Source organism: Crassostrea angulata, chromosome 7 (assembly GCF_025612915.1).
Source record: "Crassostrea angulata isolate pt1a10 chromosome 7, ASM2561291v2, whole genome shotgun sequence".
In the NCBI taxonomy this organism is placed as follows: Eukaryota; Metazoa; Mollusca; class Bivalvia; order Ostreida; family Ostreidae; genus Magallana; species Magallana angulata.
The window spans coordinates 57529994-57545629 of NC_069117.1; the positions used below are offsets into that span (position 1 = coordinate 57529994).

At 34.6% G+C, this 15636-nt stretch overlaps 1 protein-coding gene across 1 annotated transcript; it reads right to left on the reverse strand.

Annotated features, from left to right (window-relative positions):
* Positions 1–562: 562 nt before the first annotated feature.
* On the reverse strand, positions 563–13097 carry LOC128155491 (cephalotocin receptor 1-like). Its single transcript, XM_052817215.1, has 3 exons — positions 12906–13097; positions 1813–2774; positions 563–1092 (listed from the first exon to the last, which is right to left on the reverse strand). Exons 2-3 carry the CDS (start codon positions 2696–2698, stop codon positions 848–850), a joined length of 1131 nt encoding a protein of 376 aa, XP_052673175.1. The 5' UTR covers positions 2699–2774; positions 12906–13097; the 3' UTR covers positions 563–847.
* Positions 13098–15636: the final 2539 nt, after the last annotated feature.

The window sequence follows — 15636 nt, forward strand, 5'->3', positions numbered from 1 at the left end:
ATCTCAACATGAAAATGTAAGCGTTCATTTAATACCATCACGATTTTCCCACTTCAAACTGTCAAAAGTAACAAATCGAGTTTTTCTCCGTCATTTATGTTCCCTAGTCTCTTGTTTTTTTAACAAGGCATCTTATATCGTAACATTTTCTCACTCGCCTTACTTTTACATTTTGACACCATAGACAGAAATACGAAACACGATGACACCTTTAGTACTGATGAGAGATTTGCAAACCTCACTACATATAGCTGACGAAAATGAATAAGGGAAAATAGTAGTGGTAACAAAATCCGGAATACCCCAGTGTATTTTCTAAAGTTGATTACGTAATATCGTACCGTTTTTCAAAAAAGTATCCCAAAATTGTTTGAGGATATCAAAAGGTCATTAGTAAATAAAACCGCCTTCAGGTTTGATGGAGTAACGCTCAGTGAAAATTGAAAACCGCTATAAAGTTAGGCAATAATTTTTTAAAGCAAGGAAACGACCAGCCCGAACCCCCAGACTTCTGGTAAATCAAGATATGAAGCACATCCGAGTTCAGTCACGCTGAAAGGCTGTTAAACAAAAAACGGGGAACACAATTATTCCAGTGGGATTTAAATTGCCTTTAGATTGGAAGTTTCCTTCCCAAAAGATTTCAATCAAACATTTTATTTCTGGAAATAATAGTAAAAACTTGCAAATAGCATCCGTCCGCAATTTCTTTTTCTGTTTTATTTCATTGTAAACCAACATTTAAGTAGTTCATCGGGATGAATACACTTTCAAATTCATCGAACAATATATAATATATCAATGACTTTTGTACTGTAACAAATAAATAGATACAAATATGGGATTTTTATGAAGCTTTGTCTGCCACTGGCATGGTGACCATTTGTTTGGTCTCGAAGTTCTTGGAGCCCCTGGTGCTGCATGAATCGGACTCGACAAAGGTCTGGTTGGTCCCCGCCAATGAGTACTGGGGGTAGGGTGACTTAGGGCGTCTCTTGTTGCAGCACATAGTGCCACTGAAAGCCAGGTAGATCCAGGGGTTGGTACAGCTGTTCAGACTGGCCAGAAGCAAGATGATGGTAAATGATGCACCTGTAATCAAACAGAAACGTGTGTAAAGTTGGTGATTAGATGAAATTAGGACAGTGAACGTCCCCAGAATCGTTCCAACAACGTCAAATAAATCTATGTGACGTGTAAAACATGTCTAGCTTACAAAGTAACTTGCGGGTGATAATTAGGTTCAAAAGAAAGTTTAACCGTTTCCACCTTTTTTTTTTGCTATGACAGCTTCTTAATTAAACGTGATGAAATATTAATAAGTTAAGCCCACATACTTCTATTTGTACCAGTTAAGCTAACGAATAAAGCTTGCTTTTAAATGTGACATTAAGGCTTCAAAATAGTATATGGTTTTTTAACTAGCTTGGCTGATACTTCTTTAAAAAAGTAATTGGTTTTCTTTAATTTTTAATCTCAAATACTGATGTGGTCCAATAAATTAACCGTGTCATACGTTGTCATTTGTATGATAACATGTAGTGTAGGGCATGATTTGTTTACACAAGGGAAATTAACCTTCAGTTGTATAGTATCACCCACTGACTGCTTCCATCTTATCTTGGGAAATGTTATTAGAATTTCCCCAATTACCGACAGATTAATTTTTGTGAAATGACTTCGAAGTTTTGAAGAGTAAACGAAGGAAAGATAAATCAAAATTAAAACATCGTAATAATCAAGGGAACGACAATAAAAGACTTTTTTTTTGCAAGTTCACTTTGCAATGTTCCTCCGTAATATATTACTTACTGGTAAATGGTGCTGTGTAGTCATAGGCTGACCACATTTGAGCGACAAAGAAAGGTCCCCAGCAAACTAAAAAGCAGAGCACCACAGTCAAAGTCAAGTAGATGGTCTTTTTCTTGGATTTTGAAGCACAGCGGGTATGAGCGCGGGGGTTTGTCAACAAATCCCCCTTTTTGTGACAGACGGTGGACTTTGTGTTAAAAGAGACTCGCACCTGTTCCTTTGATGAAACACTAATAAAAACCACATAGCAGATTCTCGAATAAGCAAATGTGAGGACCAGGAAAGGTATGAAGTACACCGACAAAAAGATCCACGTGACGTAGGTCTTCAGTTCTACATCATTCATGCTTTCCAAGCAGTTATATTCTCCATTTCTCTCCATATAAGAAAACAATATCAACTGGGGGGTGGAGAACAATAGGGACAAGACCCAGGCCACGAGGACCATGACGTTGGCCCGGCGCTTCGTCCAGGTGTGGCTGGTCAGTGGGTGACATATGCTGATATACCTGTCCAGTGCTGTCACCACCAATACATAGGTCGAGGCATACATGGCCACAATCTGAAAATATTTCATTATTTTACAAAGAAAATTATTTCCCTCAAAACTACGTGTGATATCCCATACCAGCTGAGGGAGTATGTTGAAGAATGCAACAAAAAGGTCAGCTATGCAGAGATGAACAATGAACCATTGCATTCGACTCAGTCGTTTTAATTTCCAACGGAACACAACAAGAACGGCCGCATTTCCAAAAATGGCCAGGTAGAGTATGACGGCCTGCACTATGATTTCGATTTTTGCCAGTTCCTCGGAGTATATTGAATGATATGTTTCATTATTGGCACTGGTAAAATTTGTTGAATTTTGATGGAACGAATCCATTCTTGACTTGTCGATCACGATAAACAAGGTTTTGTAATGTCCTGTGATATTGTGTCGCTATTTTTTTCTTTAATACCTACAAAAGAGAACAAAGTTAACTCGAATGACAATGAATGTTCAATCAATACAAAAACTAATAGGAAAACAAACTAGATGATTAGTATCTACCAATCACAAAACCCTGTGGAATTAAAATGCAAATATCAAAGACCCCAGGAATTCAATGCAGAGAGCTTTCGGAGAGGTTATCTTATTGTTTTTGGGTTCTAATGCACGCATTGTTACAATGTTTGTTGAAGCAGATCCTCGTCAATTCCGTTCAGATACCCTCCGGACAGCAATTTCAGGATCATAACCACTTTTAATGCAAAATTGATTTTAAATATTCTCTTTTGTTCTTATTCTTGGAAATCACGACTTAACTATAGTAATTTCAAATTCCGATCGCGGAAAGTTTATTTGTTGAAGATGCCTGCTACATTATCGGAAAGTGGATCGCTTTTTATGACATCCTTTCAAGCAAAAAATCCTAAGCAAAAAATATCCAAAAAAATATTAAAATCGAATAACTAGAATTACATCCACGTGTATATAAAAAAGTTCTGGAACATCCGATGACGATTTATTTCGAGTGGATCATGCCACATCCCGTCTTTTAGGACAGAACTAATTACTTTGCCAAATGACAAGGCATGCGCAATCAATGCTTGGTATTTCCTGTAAGATATACTTTTTTGAACTTCTACCGGGTTGAGTAAGTACTTAATGGTGGTTTGGTATTAAAGCATTATCATCTTCCATTGATTACATTTTTAATGTTTTTTGATTTGTCTTTCATGCATAAAAATTTTAATATCCACACCTTGCACATATCGTTGAGTTACTGAACCATTGGAAGAGCAAAAGTGACGGATATTCCGGAGGGAAACGTTTTAATCGTTTGAAAACTTTACTAGATTCTCTTTCCGAGAACAAATATTCCGCAATATCTAATAATTACCATAACACAAGAAAATTATTTTTACAACTTAATATGCTGCAAAGCTTTCTAAATCTAGCAATTTCCCTGATTTTCATTAACTCTTATAAAATACAAAATGAAGCCGATGTTTAATTTATAACATCCTTGAATTTCTTCCGACGACGAAATGAAATGACAAGGGAATGGCTTGGTTTTTCAGTCGTTTTGCTGTGCCAGTATTGACCGTCAATTAGGCCTTAGACGAGATTAATAGCTGCAGATGTGTTCGATTTTATCAGGACAAACCTGCTAAACATTAAAAATTAAACCTCTACTTCCATAACCAATCAAATCACTTTTTACACCATGACTTGTTTACTACACAAACAAATGGTTTTGTGAAGATATATATATATATAAAGATGTCTCGATTCAACACTTTTAAATTGAGATGGTTGAAATTATGTAGACTCTAAGATACCTTCAAAAAAATTTTGTTAATAATCTACTTAATTGAATTTATTATCTAGAGTATTTAAAATTGTCATGGTTAAATGTATGCTAAGGATAAAAACGTGAATTAATCATTAAGCGTTTAATTTCAATATAAGTACACGTATTAGCTCTTCCTCACATGCTGGTTTCGCTATTGCAACATGGAGTTGTCTAAATGAGACTCATTTTTCCTAATTGACGTTTCGTATTTCAAGAAAAAAAAACCAAACTATATGCCAATAAAAAGGACATACTGTTTTTTTTACATTAAAGACTAGTCAAAAGAGCGGGCGATATCTGTAGATGCAGCTATTGTCCTCACGAGATATCAGCCGTGCCACACCTCGTGGGCTATAGTCCATCGGAACCCGTGGTCAGGAGAACCACCGCTCTCTTAATTAGACGGCCCCAGAGTCGGTTTCGTGTCTATTTCCTCGAACTCAGTAGCGGACCTGATTAAGATGATTGACACCCAGCTGTTCTGCCCTCTCCAATTCCGTGACAATCACAGTGACAAGGACATCAACAATGAACTTCATTCTCGTAACTGATATAACAGGGATACCATCTTCTGAATAATTCAGTTCTAGTTAATGAAACTATTGCCATCATTTTTTGAATTGTTATATTTTCACTCTATATTTTTATCTTAATTCTTTTCTAAGGAAGGGGGGGGGGGCTATAGACAATCAGATTATTACAGATGTTTATGTATAAATTGTTTTTGCTAACTAGTAGTAAAGGAACATTAAGGGTTATTTTTATCTTAGCAGTAGGAAGCGAAATAATATGGCATACGAAGACCGCTTTGCATCTATCTGTGGTTGTTACCGTTTTTCCACGGATATCCGAGCTATACACCAAGAATGGCCAAGTGAATTGTTGACCTGGTGATGACAATTGTTTGATTCCAAAAGAATTCGCCAAGAAACGAATATATTAATTTGTTTGTTAGGGGTGTTCAAAAGATGAAATTATTGTATTATCTCATAATTGTCGATTTAATAAGGAACGTCCCTGACCTGAACTTGAAAAGAAGTATAAAAATTTCACTCGTATCTAAATCTTGTATATTGTTGTTCCCCAATTAAGCGCTTAAGTCTGTATTTCCTGAATTGGTCATCATTAAAAGCTTGTAAAGTAACAGTTGATTTCGATAATTAGAAGGATCGATTTTATGCGGAAGAATAAAGCTACATGCCAGGGAATCAAATCTGGTTTTATTCTTCCTTACAGAATTCTCGGAACTCTGGGACTTTGAAAAGGTCAAATCTTCACTCTACATCATCCAATTAATTAGATTCTGATTTATCTCAAAAAAGGTCGCGAAATCCCATCCTTACAGATTTTAATTATGCAATAACTTTCAGAACGAATGATCAGTCTGGGAGTCTGGAGCTCATGCGTAGGCATCTAATGGAGAGAGGAATCTGTTTTCAAATGTTTCCTCTGTCACTTCTCATTCCATGTTGAGAGCCACATTTTGCAAGATCGGGGTAGTGACCAATCCATATAGAAAATGCTTGTAATATACATATATGTAAGATAACGATGTTGTTTGATTTGAATTTCTGTATTTGTGCTTTTTATGTAAAGGTCAATACAGGCATGTTTACTTTTCTATTTGCAAGAAATCTGTCGGCTGGAATTGTGATTCGTACATAATGTGGTATTTTTGGTATGAAAATATTTACAAAATATTTTCATATATTAGTTTAAAAAGTCCAAAGCCGTGCGCAACTTTTTGTGTGCAATAAATACTAGTACACGGTTTTTTTGTATTACTGATACTAAAGCGCCACTGTCCGTAAACCCGAATTCCCCGTAGAGCTTAAGTTCTGTAGCAAAGGTTTATTCTTCCTATTGAAAATCCTTTATTACCAAATACTTTGTATAAAGATTAAATAATCCAGTATACAAAGTGGATAAAAATATGGTTGTACAATGCAAAGATGAAATAGTGCGAGCAGAGGGACTGAGATCATCATAAAACAAAGCTTATCTAAATTGGATATATAAACTTCCAGCATGATTAAACATGCATATGGCTTTAAAAAGTGGAGCATAATTTTTTTATATTTATACATATCCCCCTCCAAAAAGGTTATGTTTATATGGACTGGGTTGAATACTTTGAGTACAATTTGTCAGTCTGACTGACTGGGCACAGGCACCGTCCTTTGGTACTCTCTGTGTTCCAGGCCACGTTGTATATTAGCTGCTGTTTATCGAAAAAAAAAATCCTTCATTACTTATTAATAATGTACCTTGTATATTTGCATCTCATGTAATAATGTACATTTTCATTGGCAACTGAAGACAGTTATGAGATTTATCATTAGACTTTTCTCATTCTGTATATTTTGAATGCTTAAATTATTCATGTCCATAGAGGGCCCCTGACTGGTGAATAAACGATTACTATGGAACCCGTTATGGCTATACATTTATATTATAAAAAATAGATCTTATGTAGAATGTATAGAAAGTACACTCAAGGTTAGATCATATTCGTATCAAAAGCTATGGATATTTTTCAATGTTGCAAGAAATTTAATTAACTTTGGTATATTTTGTTTTACAGTTCTATATGGGAATAAATTCTTTGTATAAAAATTTCACGAAAAACTATTAGTCTAATCATTGCAAAACGTCGGCTGAGGTGATGCGATGGAAAATACGACTGCATCGGAACCCATCGCTTTTGCAGCGCTACATTACTACAGGAACACTATATACATGTAATTAGGAGGTATATCAGGTAAAGTTTCCAACATGCCTGGCTGTAAACAATGCTGCTATTCCACAGGCTCCATGCAGGGACGGCGGGGTATGGTTTGTTTCAGGACAGCAGACAGATACATGTTTGTGCCGTCAGTCGCCCGCCAAAACGTTTACAACTTTTTACGCACGTGTCCTGGGTTTGCAATAGATTTTGAGTGGCCACTAGGGTTTTATGTATACGCAGGTATAGCCTGTTATTTAAGCTTAAGCAGGGTTTTTTTTGTATACCTTAATACGTGTATCTTTGATTTTTTTTCTTTCCCTTAAATACATGCTGAGTGATGCTGAACTATTGTTGTACAGAAACTTTTAGTTCAATCAAGAACATTCAACATCTTAAGAGACTGGCATATTTTGAAGACCATTTAAATGAAAATTAACAGAAAAAAGATGTTGGTAAGTAAATTCTTAGTGTTAATCAATCGCATTTTGAAGACCTGCTGATCAACACAAATACACAAGAATTAATGAATATAATTATTTCCATACATATAATATTAATTCCTATAATTCTTTATAAACTTAATCTTTCTTTCCCCTTTTTCATCTTAATCTTTCTGCAAGATCAAAAATATTGCTTAATTAACTAGTTGGTATAATTTTACACTTCTGAACTCGATTCCGCTTGATGAATGTTTGATAGGATATCCACCCTGTCCAATTATTTGCATGTAAATGACTTCTGTTTATGATGATCAAACAAATTCCCTCTTAATTTGCTTTTATTAATTCCTGTTTTGTCCAGCTTTCAGTAAACACTAGTATATTATCTGTCCAAGTTTTCAGAGTATAAATTCATTATTTAGAATTGAACAATGAAAGAGGGCGCGACACTAACCATGCAAGTTTATGAAAAAAAACGGATAGAAAGAGAAAAATACTGATTGTATCTGCCGATTTTGTCACCACAGAACTTATGCCAAGTTTTCAGAGGTGGTAATCGATCAAAGAGATATGATTTATTAACATGCCACCAAAATATTATACAAATCTTCACAACTAGAAAGAGCAGAGGATCAGGGAATCACTAATGAATCAGAAACCTGAAATATTGTTCTACTTAATCCTTTAATGGCTGAATTTCACATCCATTAATTTATTGATTTCGCGAGTAACACCGCTCAATTATTCCAATTTCTTTCTTCCCCAGTAGAGTTTTCATTGTTCAATTTCATCCGACATGTCCGTTCCTTGTGATAGCAGCTTGACTTGCCGGGATTAATACAGGGATCTTCTTGAGTGGTCTATGTTTACTTAAAGGTTGACTTGTGTGTCGTCCTAACAAAATATTCGTTTACTATTTCAGGCGGTGTAAATACAGACGTTTTTACTTCTTTTATAAAGAAACTTCGAGTTATTTTTTTTCCCGGACAGCAACCAATTGAAATATAAAGCATGAACAAAGATAAACAATTTTGGGAGAATTGTTTTCTTTATTTAAAAATTCCTCCCCCCCCCCCATGTTTTTTTTTAGAATGAAAGTTGGTTCGATTACTTATTGAAATCATACACAAAATGGCTAACTCCAGTTTATGTGTAATTGTTTTGTTTGTAAACGTAGCCAAAAGAATGAAACCTTATCAACAGTAATAAAATTTGCATATTTTAAAAAATGTGGAGATTGCAGGGTTGCTGATCAAAACATCCTTTAAAATCGCTTCCCTACTTTCAAACACTTGTTTTCTCATTCCAATAGTTAAAACGATTCATTAACTAATTTAATTAGATTTTTAAAAACCTCAAAAACAGTCAAACCTTTAATTTATTTAGAGCGGATCAGAAACTCGACTTGGGAAGATGTTTCTTAACGTGCTTCTTTTCCTAAATTAAATTTCAGATCTAGATCACATGGCAGAAAATTCTGACAACTTAGTTTCAATACAAGTTGCTGTCCTTTAAAAAAGGACTACAATACGTGGACCATTTGCATGTGTTTCCAACGAAAACGTGAAAGCCTTAAGATTATCAGAGATTCCACCGACTCTAGCCCTCTGCTTTTAACCATTAATTTGTACGTTGTATTACGTATACATGTATGTATAGCCCTGACTCTTTATCTCAGAATTTAAAGGGTTCATACTTCTAAAATAATTATGATCTATCTATGAATGAAGTTTGCATCTATAGTATCAAGCATTCGATGAATTCTACTATTTGTGCACACATTACGATTCACACTACTTTGTTAACTATGCAGGGACAGCTTTGTGTAAATTAAAAATTTCGTATTTTGATGCATTTTTCTTGAGATTTAAACTTTTATACAGTGACATAATTATTCAATCATACTTAAATGCTTAAAAGAATTTAATAGGGATGTATTCTAGCTTCGCCTACTATAAAAGTAAAGTTCCATGTGTATTCGGAAAACAACAAAAAATTGCAAATTATGCTATTTGATGCATGTTGTATTTTGGCATAACATTAACTTATTTCATAATACCATGGACGTATATACTAACGTCCCTGATAATACTGATAGTTCATATCACATGCCAATGCCTTTAAAAGGAATACTTTGTTTCTGTACTGTTTACCGACAACTTTACAATTACAACGCCTTTGAACTTATGTGTGCATATGGCACGGAATCCCGATCCCGATTCAGATAAACGTGGTTCCCTGAGCTACCCATTACGCGCAGGAACCAGGCTAGCTCATGCACAGGCTGAATTTTCCCCATAGCATCCGGTCTAACCTCGCTCATATATTTTCTGCGTGGACCTCAGGGTCCACACAACAAAGAAGAATGATCTCATATTTTATTCAATCATGCAAAAAATGAACACTTTATACAAGTTTATGATTTATGAAAACCATTCGATATTTTAATTAATGGATAAGAGTGTCTAGGGTTGTCGGTAGAATATTTTATAAAGACTTGGTGTTTACTCAGTTTACAACCTTCCAAAAGATCACAATTAAATATTTTATTGAAGAAATTTATTAAAAAATTTATATAGTTATTTTTTTTCTTGATAAATTCCTACAGGGATTTTTAGGTTCAACGAAATAAAACCCAGTATTTCAGTCTACCTCCTCAATGACATGTATATATAGATTTCGCATTATACCGTGAAATCATTTTAATTCGTGGTAACCAATTTTCGTGGATTGTAGGCGTAATTCTTCTTCGTGGGGATGTAATTTCGTGGTTGCGTCGGTCTTCAGTTTCAGATAGAAAACTAACTCTTTCATACATAGAGGATGTAAATTCGTGGGGGGTGACTATCCACGAATACCATCACGAAAATATAGCCACCAGGAATTCTAGGGATTTCACAGTAGTCTCTTAAACATGTATCCCTCAATAACGATAACACAATGTTTTACTAGTCCATTTTCTTTTGTTTTTAAAAATGCATCAACTGAATTTCACGATAAAAAAAAAAGAATACACTACATTGTAAAAATACAGTAACAATTTGTTAAATATTTGAAAATTGGGTCCATAATAGCATGTAGAACGGCAAATACCCTGGCCCTGCCATCCACACTCCGGTAAACACAGAACTATTTTGTGATCGGCTTTGGTCGATCACAATTGTGTTCAGATGAGGCTTCCGGCAAATATTACTATTTATAGGCACGCATTGCGCCTTGCACTACTTTATTTCCTATGCAATGACAACCTCATTAAATCTTTAATTACACGTAGATTACAAATATCGTTACTTTTAACCGTTTGCCTTGAATGTAAAACATTTACATACATAACTTTTCTTTACATGCGTAAGAATCTTAATCGGAAGTACAAATCGCATACTGTGGTTTCATCAATATTCGTTGAATACCAATTTTCGTGGATTTCGTTGTGAAGTTGATCAACGAAATTTAATGTTCATTGAAGTGCAATTTCTACTTGAATTTTGTATTGATAGGATCATGAACAACGAATTTACGTGTCCTTGAAACTGTTAATATAATTAAATCTACGAAAATTGATACCCACGAATATTAATGAAACCACAGTATTAAAAGTAAAGATCATTCATGCCGTGCTATTTCGGAAATCAACAAAACGGCGCTATTCATTTTATTTATCATGTATATTGCATGTAGCGTAATGCTTTTGTATTACATTAACAGAGTTGACCAATAATATTACATGCCGATCATTCCTTTACAAAAATACTTGTTAATGTTTTCATAATCATTTTAAGCCTCTCTCTCGATGATATGTGAAAGGTTAAACCACAAACACACGTTCCTGCATGTGCTCATTATAAACCATTTCCGATTTTATCTCACCAACGAAAATAATTACGGGAATTTCATTGTTTGCGGATAAAATACAAACACTGGATGCGTGAAAGCATGCATAAATTCGCATATTCCAGGTGAGGGCATATACATGTAGGTAAATAAAAATTTGGTCAACAATGCAGAATCTCTATGCATGAATAACTAACTTATCTTCATGAAGTCGATAACATCAATTTCATACTTTCTCTGGGTTTGTTTTTTTTTGTAGACATATTTTAAAAAAAACGAAAAGGAATTTTTCCATTGAGAGTGCAATAAGGGTATTCTTTGTTTTCGATTACCCTTTGAAGCAAACTCAGAATTATTAATGACAAGATCAAACGACGAGAAGCTGATCTGGTTTGTCAAAGGATAATCGCCATGTAAGCGTGAGAAGTTAATCTTCAATAACGTTAGATTTACCGGATAAACGACGGAATCAGAACCAGCGCCGACGGCCGTAAAATACCGACTTTTTCGCAATGGCCCCCTTAAATCTCCAAGTGCCTGCTGATGTCTGCACATTGCTTTTATTAAATGAGTTCACTGCGATCTCTTTTTTCACGTTCGTTTTTATGGTGTTTTCAGTGATGTGTTTATAACATATAAATTGGGTTTTATTAAATGAATATTGGTATTCTATGATCAAGAAACTAAGTTATCGTTTTTATTCGCGGAAAGTGCTCAGGGTGATAGCCGGTGATTAATGCTTTCTTTCACTCTCCGCCATATACCGGAGTAATATATATGAAGTATTTGTGTATACAGTCAATATAAACGTCTTATTAAATGTTTGTCATATACCACACAATATTCCGCTTCAGTTAATATAGTTTGATTCCAATATTACGTTCTATTTAATGTAAAGTAATGAAATATACTCTCTCACCCTGGTCTGGTTCTAAAACACCCAGTCTGCTTTTTGCAATAAAGACACTTATATTATACAACAGAATTATAAATACCTTTTACCAAGAAATGGATCTTCGTGGCGTAAAGTTTAATCAAGACCACACAGAATGGTCAAGGAAACAGAAAAATTAAAAAAAAATCATATGGCGGTTACTTAGATTATTTTATTTAAGCCAATTAAGGCTTTAATTCCACAAAATAACTTGTCTCGCAAAGTCTTTAAGCCAGAAATGATTTAATAAAGGTAATACTAATTCATTAGAAATGTAGTCACTTACAAAACAGGTATCCCTCTTCTTTGCACAACTTTAACTTAATATTGGTTTTTGTTTCAATAAAACTGAGGAATGCTTGATGTAAAAAAAAGTTTTCTTATCAAAGTTTGTATGAATTATGTTTATAGAGAAAATTATCAATAAAATAGTTACTGGTATTTTATGAGCATAAAAATGTACAATTTTTTTAGCAGTAATTGCAAGTCCAAAAGAGTTCAGTATTGATATTTAACTTTTCTTTAAACCATTTCAAATGCCTAATAGTTTATAAATATGATCCCTGTTTGAAATCAAAACAATTTCTTGATTAGTAAAATAAGAAGGTCCTTTATCACAGTTTTGGTTACATGTAAACATGTATGGATCACCATTGGCATTTCTTGATGATTCACATTTACAATTTTTTTTTCAAGATTAAATATTTGAACTTTGACTTTGAATACTAGTGTTTAAAAAAAGAATTTTAAATATCTTCGGTTCAGCCATTTTTCTTTTTAAATAGACAAAAATGGGTGGAATAAGAAAATTGTCTTACCGTTAAATTGAGAATGCTTATAACCGGCACAAGTTTAACACATCTATTTGTCACTATTGAATTTTCTCTCCTTTACCGCCAAGCAAACCATTGAGACTTGTCAATAAGTATAGGCACTCTGCCATTTTATATCAAACAGCCTCGCCGTATTGATCCGGCGACACAGGGTAGCAAGGAGCCAGGAGAGAGACAGTTTCTGGAGGGAGAGACTTGTGGGGCCTGTGCTTTATAACGAAACAGCTTCTCGAAGAATGCCGAGCTCTGGCGGAAACCTTTCCTAGATGTGTTCTTCTTAGTCATTAACCAATACAAAAATGAAGAGTAAGTACTATCTGTCGTGTTACCACAGCAATGTTTGCTCAAAACAACTTGTGACTGATTGGCGGAGTTTTCAGAAAGAACAGCAAATATGATAGTCTTAACAAAGGGATTGCATGCCCTGACGTAATGTATGATGCTTTGTATAATCCTGATAACTGTGAAATCACGACCCACTCCCGAACTGCCAGGTCTCTGGATCGCTGTGAGCAGTCAATTCATAGAATTCGATACACTTGGGCATATACATGATAGATTGACGACGAAATGCGTCTATCTCGAGTTTACATTATTAATTCATCAATTTGAATCAATTGAAAAATCAGAATCAGGAAAGGTTTTGTTAAGGTATTGAAAATACAGATGGTATCTTCGATTGTTCATTAAGACTAAACAGATGGTTAAACGTATTTAAAGCTTCCTAAAATATTAATAGATGAATTCAATTAATGAAATGTTTAAATTCTTCATAGAGATGCTCAAAGGGGTGCTATGGCATCTTGGGGAAACTGATTGCATACTCGATCATGTCTGGAGTCAGAAGTGCAGAGAACCGCCAATAGTATGTTAGAAGTCTGGACTCAATCATGAACTGTTCATTCAACCGCTAAAACAGTTTCTAAAATACAAACGGATGCGATAGATTCCGAGCGAAAAGTGCTGACACCCTTCCGTCTAGAACCTTGTAGATAAACAGAAACCTTTGGGAGCTATGCTGTCAAGAGATGGCTTCTCCATGGTTTACTGTCGATTTCATATTTTACGATTGGGATACGTTTCCCAAGGTTTCTCAGGAAACAAATGATCTGGATTCAATTAATAAGATGTCATAGGGTCTAAAAAGAATATCTCTAGATTTACTGCATCTGATGTTTTCACTATAATAGTCTGAGTGTATAGGTTTTTGACACGTCTATAATCGACGAAATATTACAAAAATATTTCAAATAAATCTGCTTTTATGTGGTGCATTGCGTCTGCAAATAATCAAAGAGGTCTTGATTGTTTGTGAAATCAAACCTATCAAGAAACGATACGCTCGCTGAGTGGCCAACCTCCCAACAAATTGAGGATTCATCACCCCCCGCTTTATTTATACACTAGAGTAATAAAAGATTCACGTCTAAAACTATTTAACGTTTCAACGATTTCCTTTGAAAAAGATATTCTTATTTCAACATTCGCAGACACCTAACTTGCCAGTTGAGAGAGGGTCCATCTTGGAATGTTTACTGTAAACATCCGTATTCTAAATACACAGAGCTTCAGTCAACGCAGCAACGAAACCGACAAATCCACGCTTACTAAAAAACAAGACGAGCGCTGCCAGTATCAGCAGTCATGGAACTTAGGCGGCAGGTAGTCTTCCAGATGACGGGAGAGGAATTGGGTGTGTACTTTTGAATAGGTCGATCTTATATCGATGTCATTCTCAAGCTATTGGAGATAACCTCAGCTTACAGGGCCTTGTGTCACAGCAATATTATAATAACTCATCCCACATAAAAGAATAACAACATCTCCTTGAGAGATTTTAATGGCATATCAAAACAATAATGCAAATGAGCAATTGAAAACCTCTCATATCAAAACTTTTATCAATAATAAGATGGACTGTTAGAGGGTGCAGATGGTGCATGGTTTTTCAACAATCAATTAGTCAATTAATTCACTTATAGAAATCAGGTCATGAACAACAGATATTTGACATCGTTTGATAAGAAAATTCACTGATTTGTGGAACGTAGGCTATATAGCTGGTTCATTAGCCCAATAAATTAGCAACACTCAGTTGTGAGCTTAAAATGTCAGCCTGTTTTTATTAGCATTCTAAATTAAAATGATCAATGTTGCGCTCAAGTGTATTTGATAGCTGAAATCATTAATATTTGTATTCATATAAAAACACAACTGTGATGTTGTTACATTGCCATTACCCGTTACTAGTTTTGGTTGGGTGGTTTTTATTTGTTGGTTTATAGAGGTATAAATATGCGAATTGCAAAGTGTATTCACAGTACTGCAGCACAATTTGCTGGACATTTGATATCAATGATTTTACGCAAAAACTTTTTGTTAAAAAATGACTTCCATTTTAACAGGCTAGTTACAAACAAGACTTGCTTTATCTGACATGTTTTTATGGATTGCTTTTTCGTTGACCTGGTTAATAACGAGTAAAACAACGCAAAAATAGCTAAGTCATAGCTACATGATTGTTCCATTTGGACATAAATTCAATTTCTTTGATTTAAATGACAGTCTTAGTGTGAACATTAATTTTACTTAATACTTTTTCATACATCGAAATTGATATAGAAACTTAGACTCGAAACAGACATTAACATTTTTTTTCGCAGAATTGTGTTCACTTTGTTTTTAGTATTTTAATTGATTTTTTTTTAAACGGATT

Coding starts and splice junctions, on each gene's coding strand:
- LOC128155491 (XM_052817215.1), bottom strand. CDS start 2,698: ATGGATTCGTTCCATCAAAATTCAACAAATTTTACCAGTGCCAATAAT. Junction 1,093..1,812: donor CTACACAGCACCATTTACCA/GTAAGTAATATA, acceptor GTTTGATTACAG/GTGCATCATTTACCATCATC.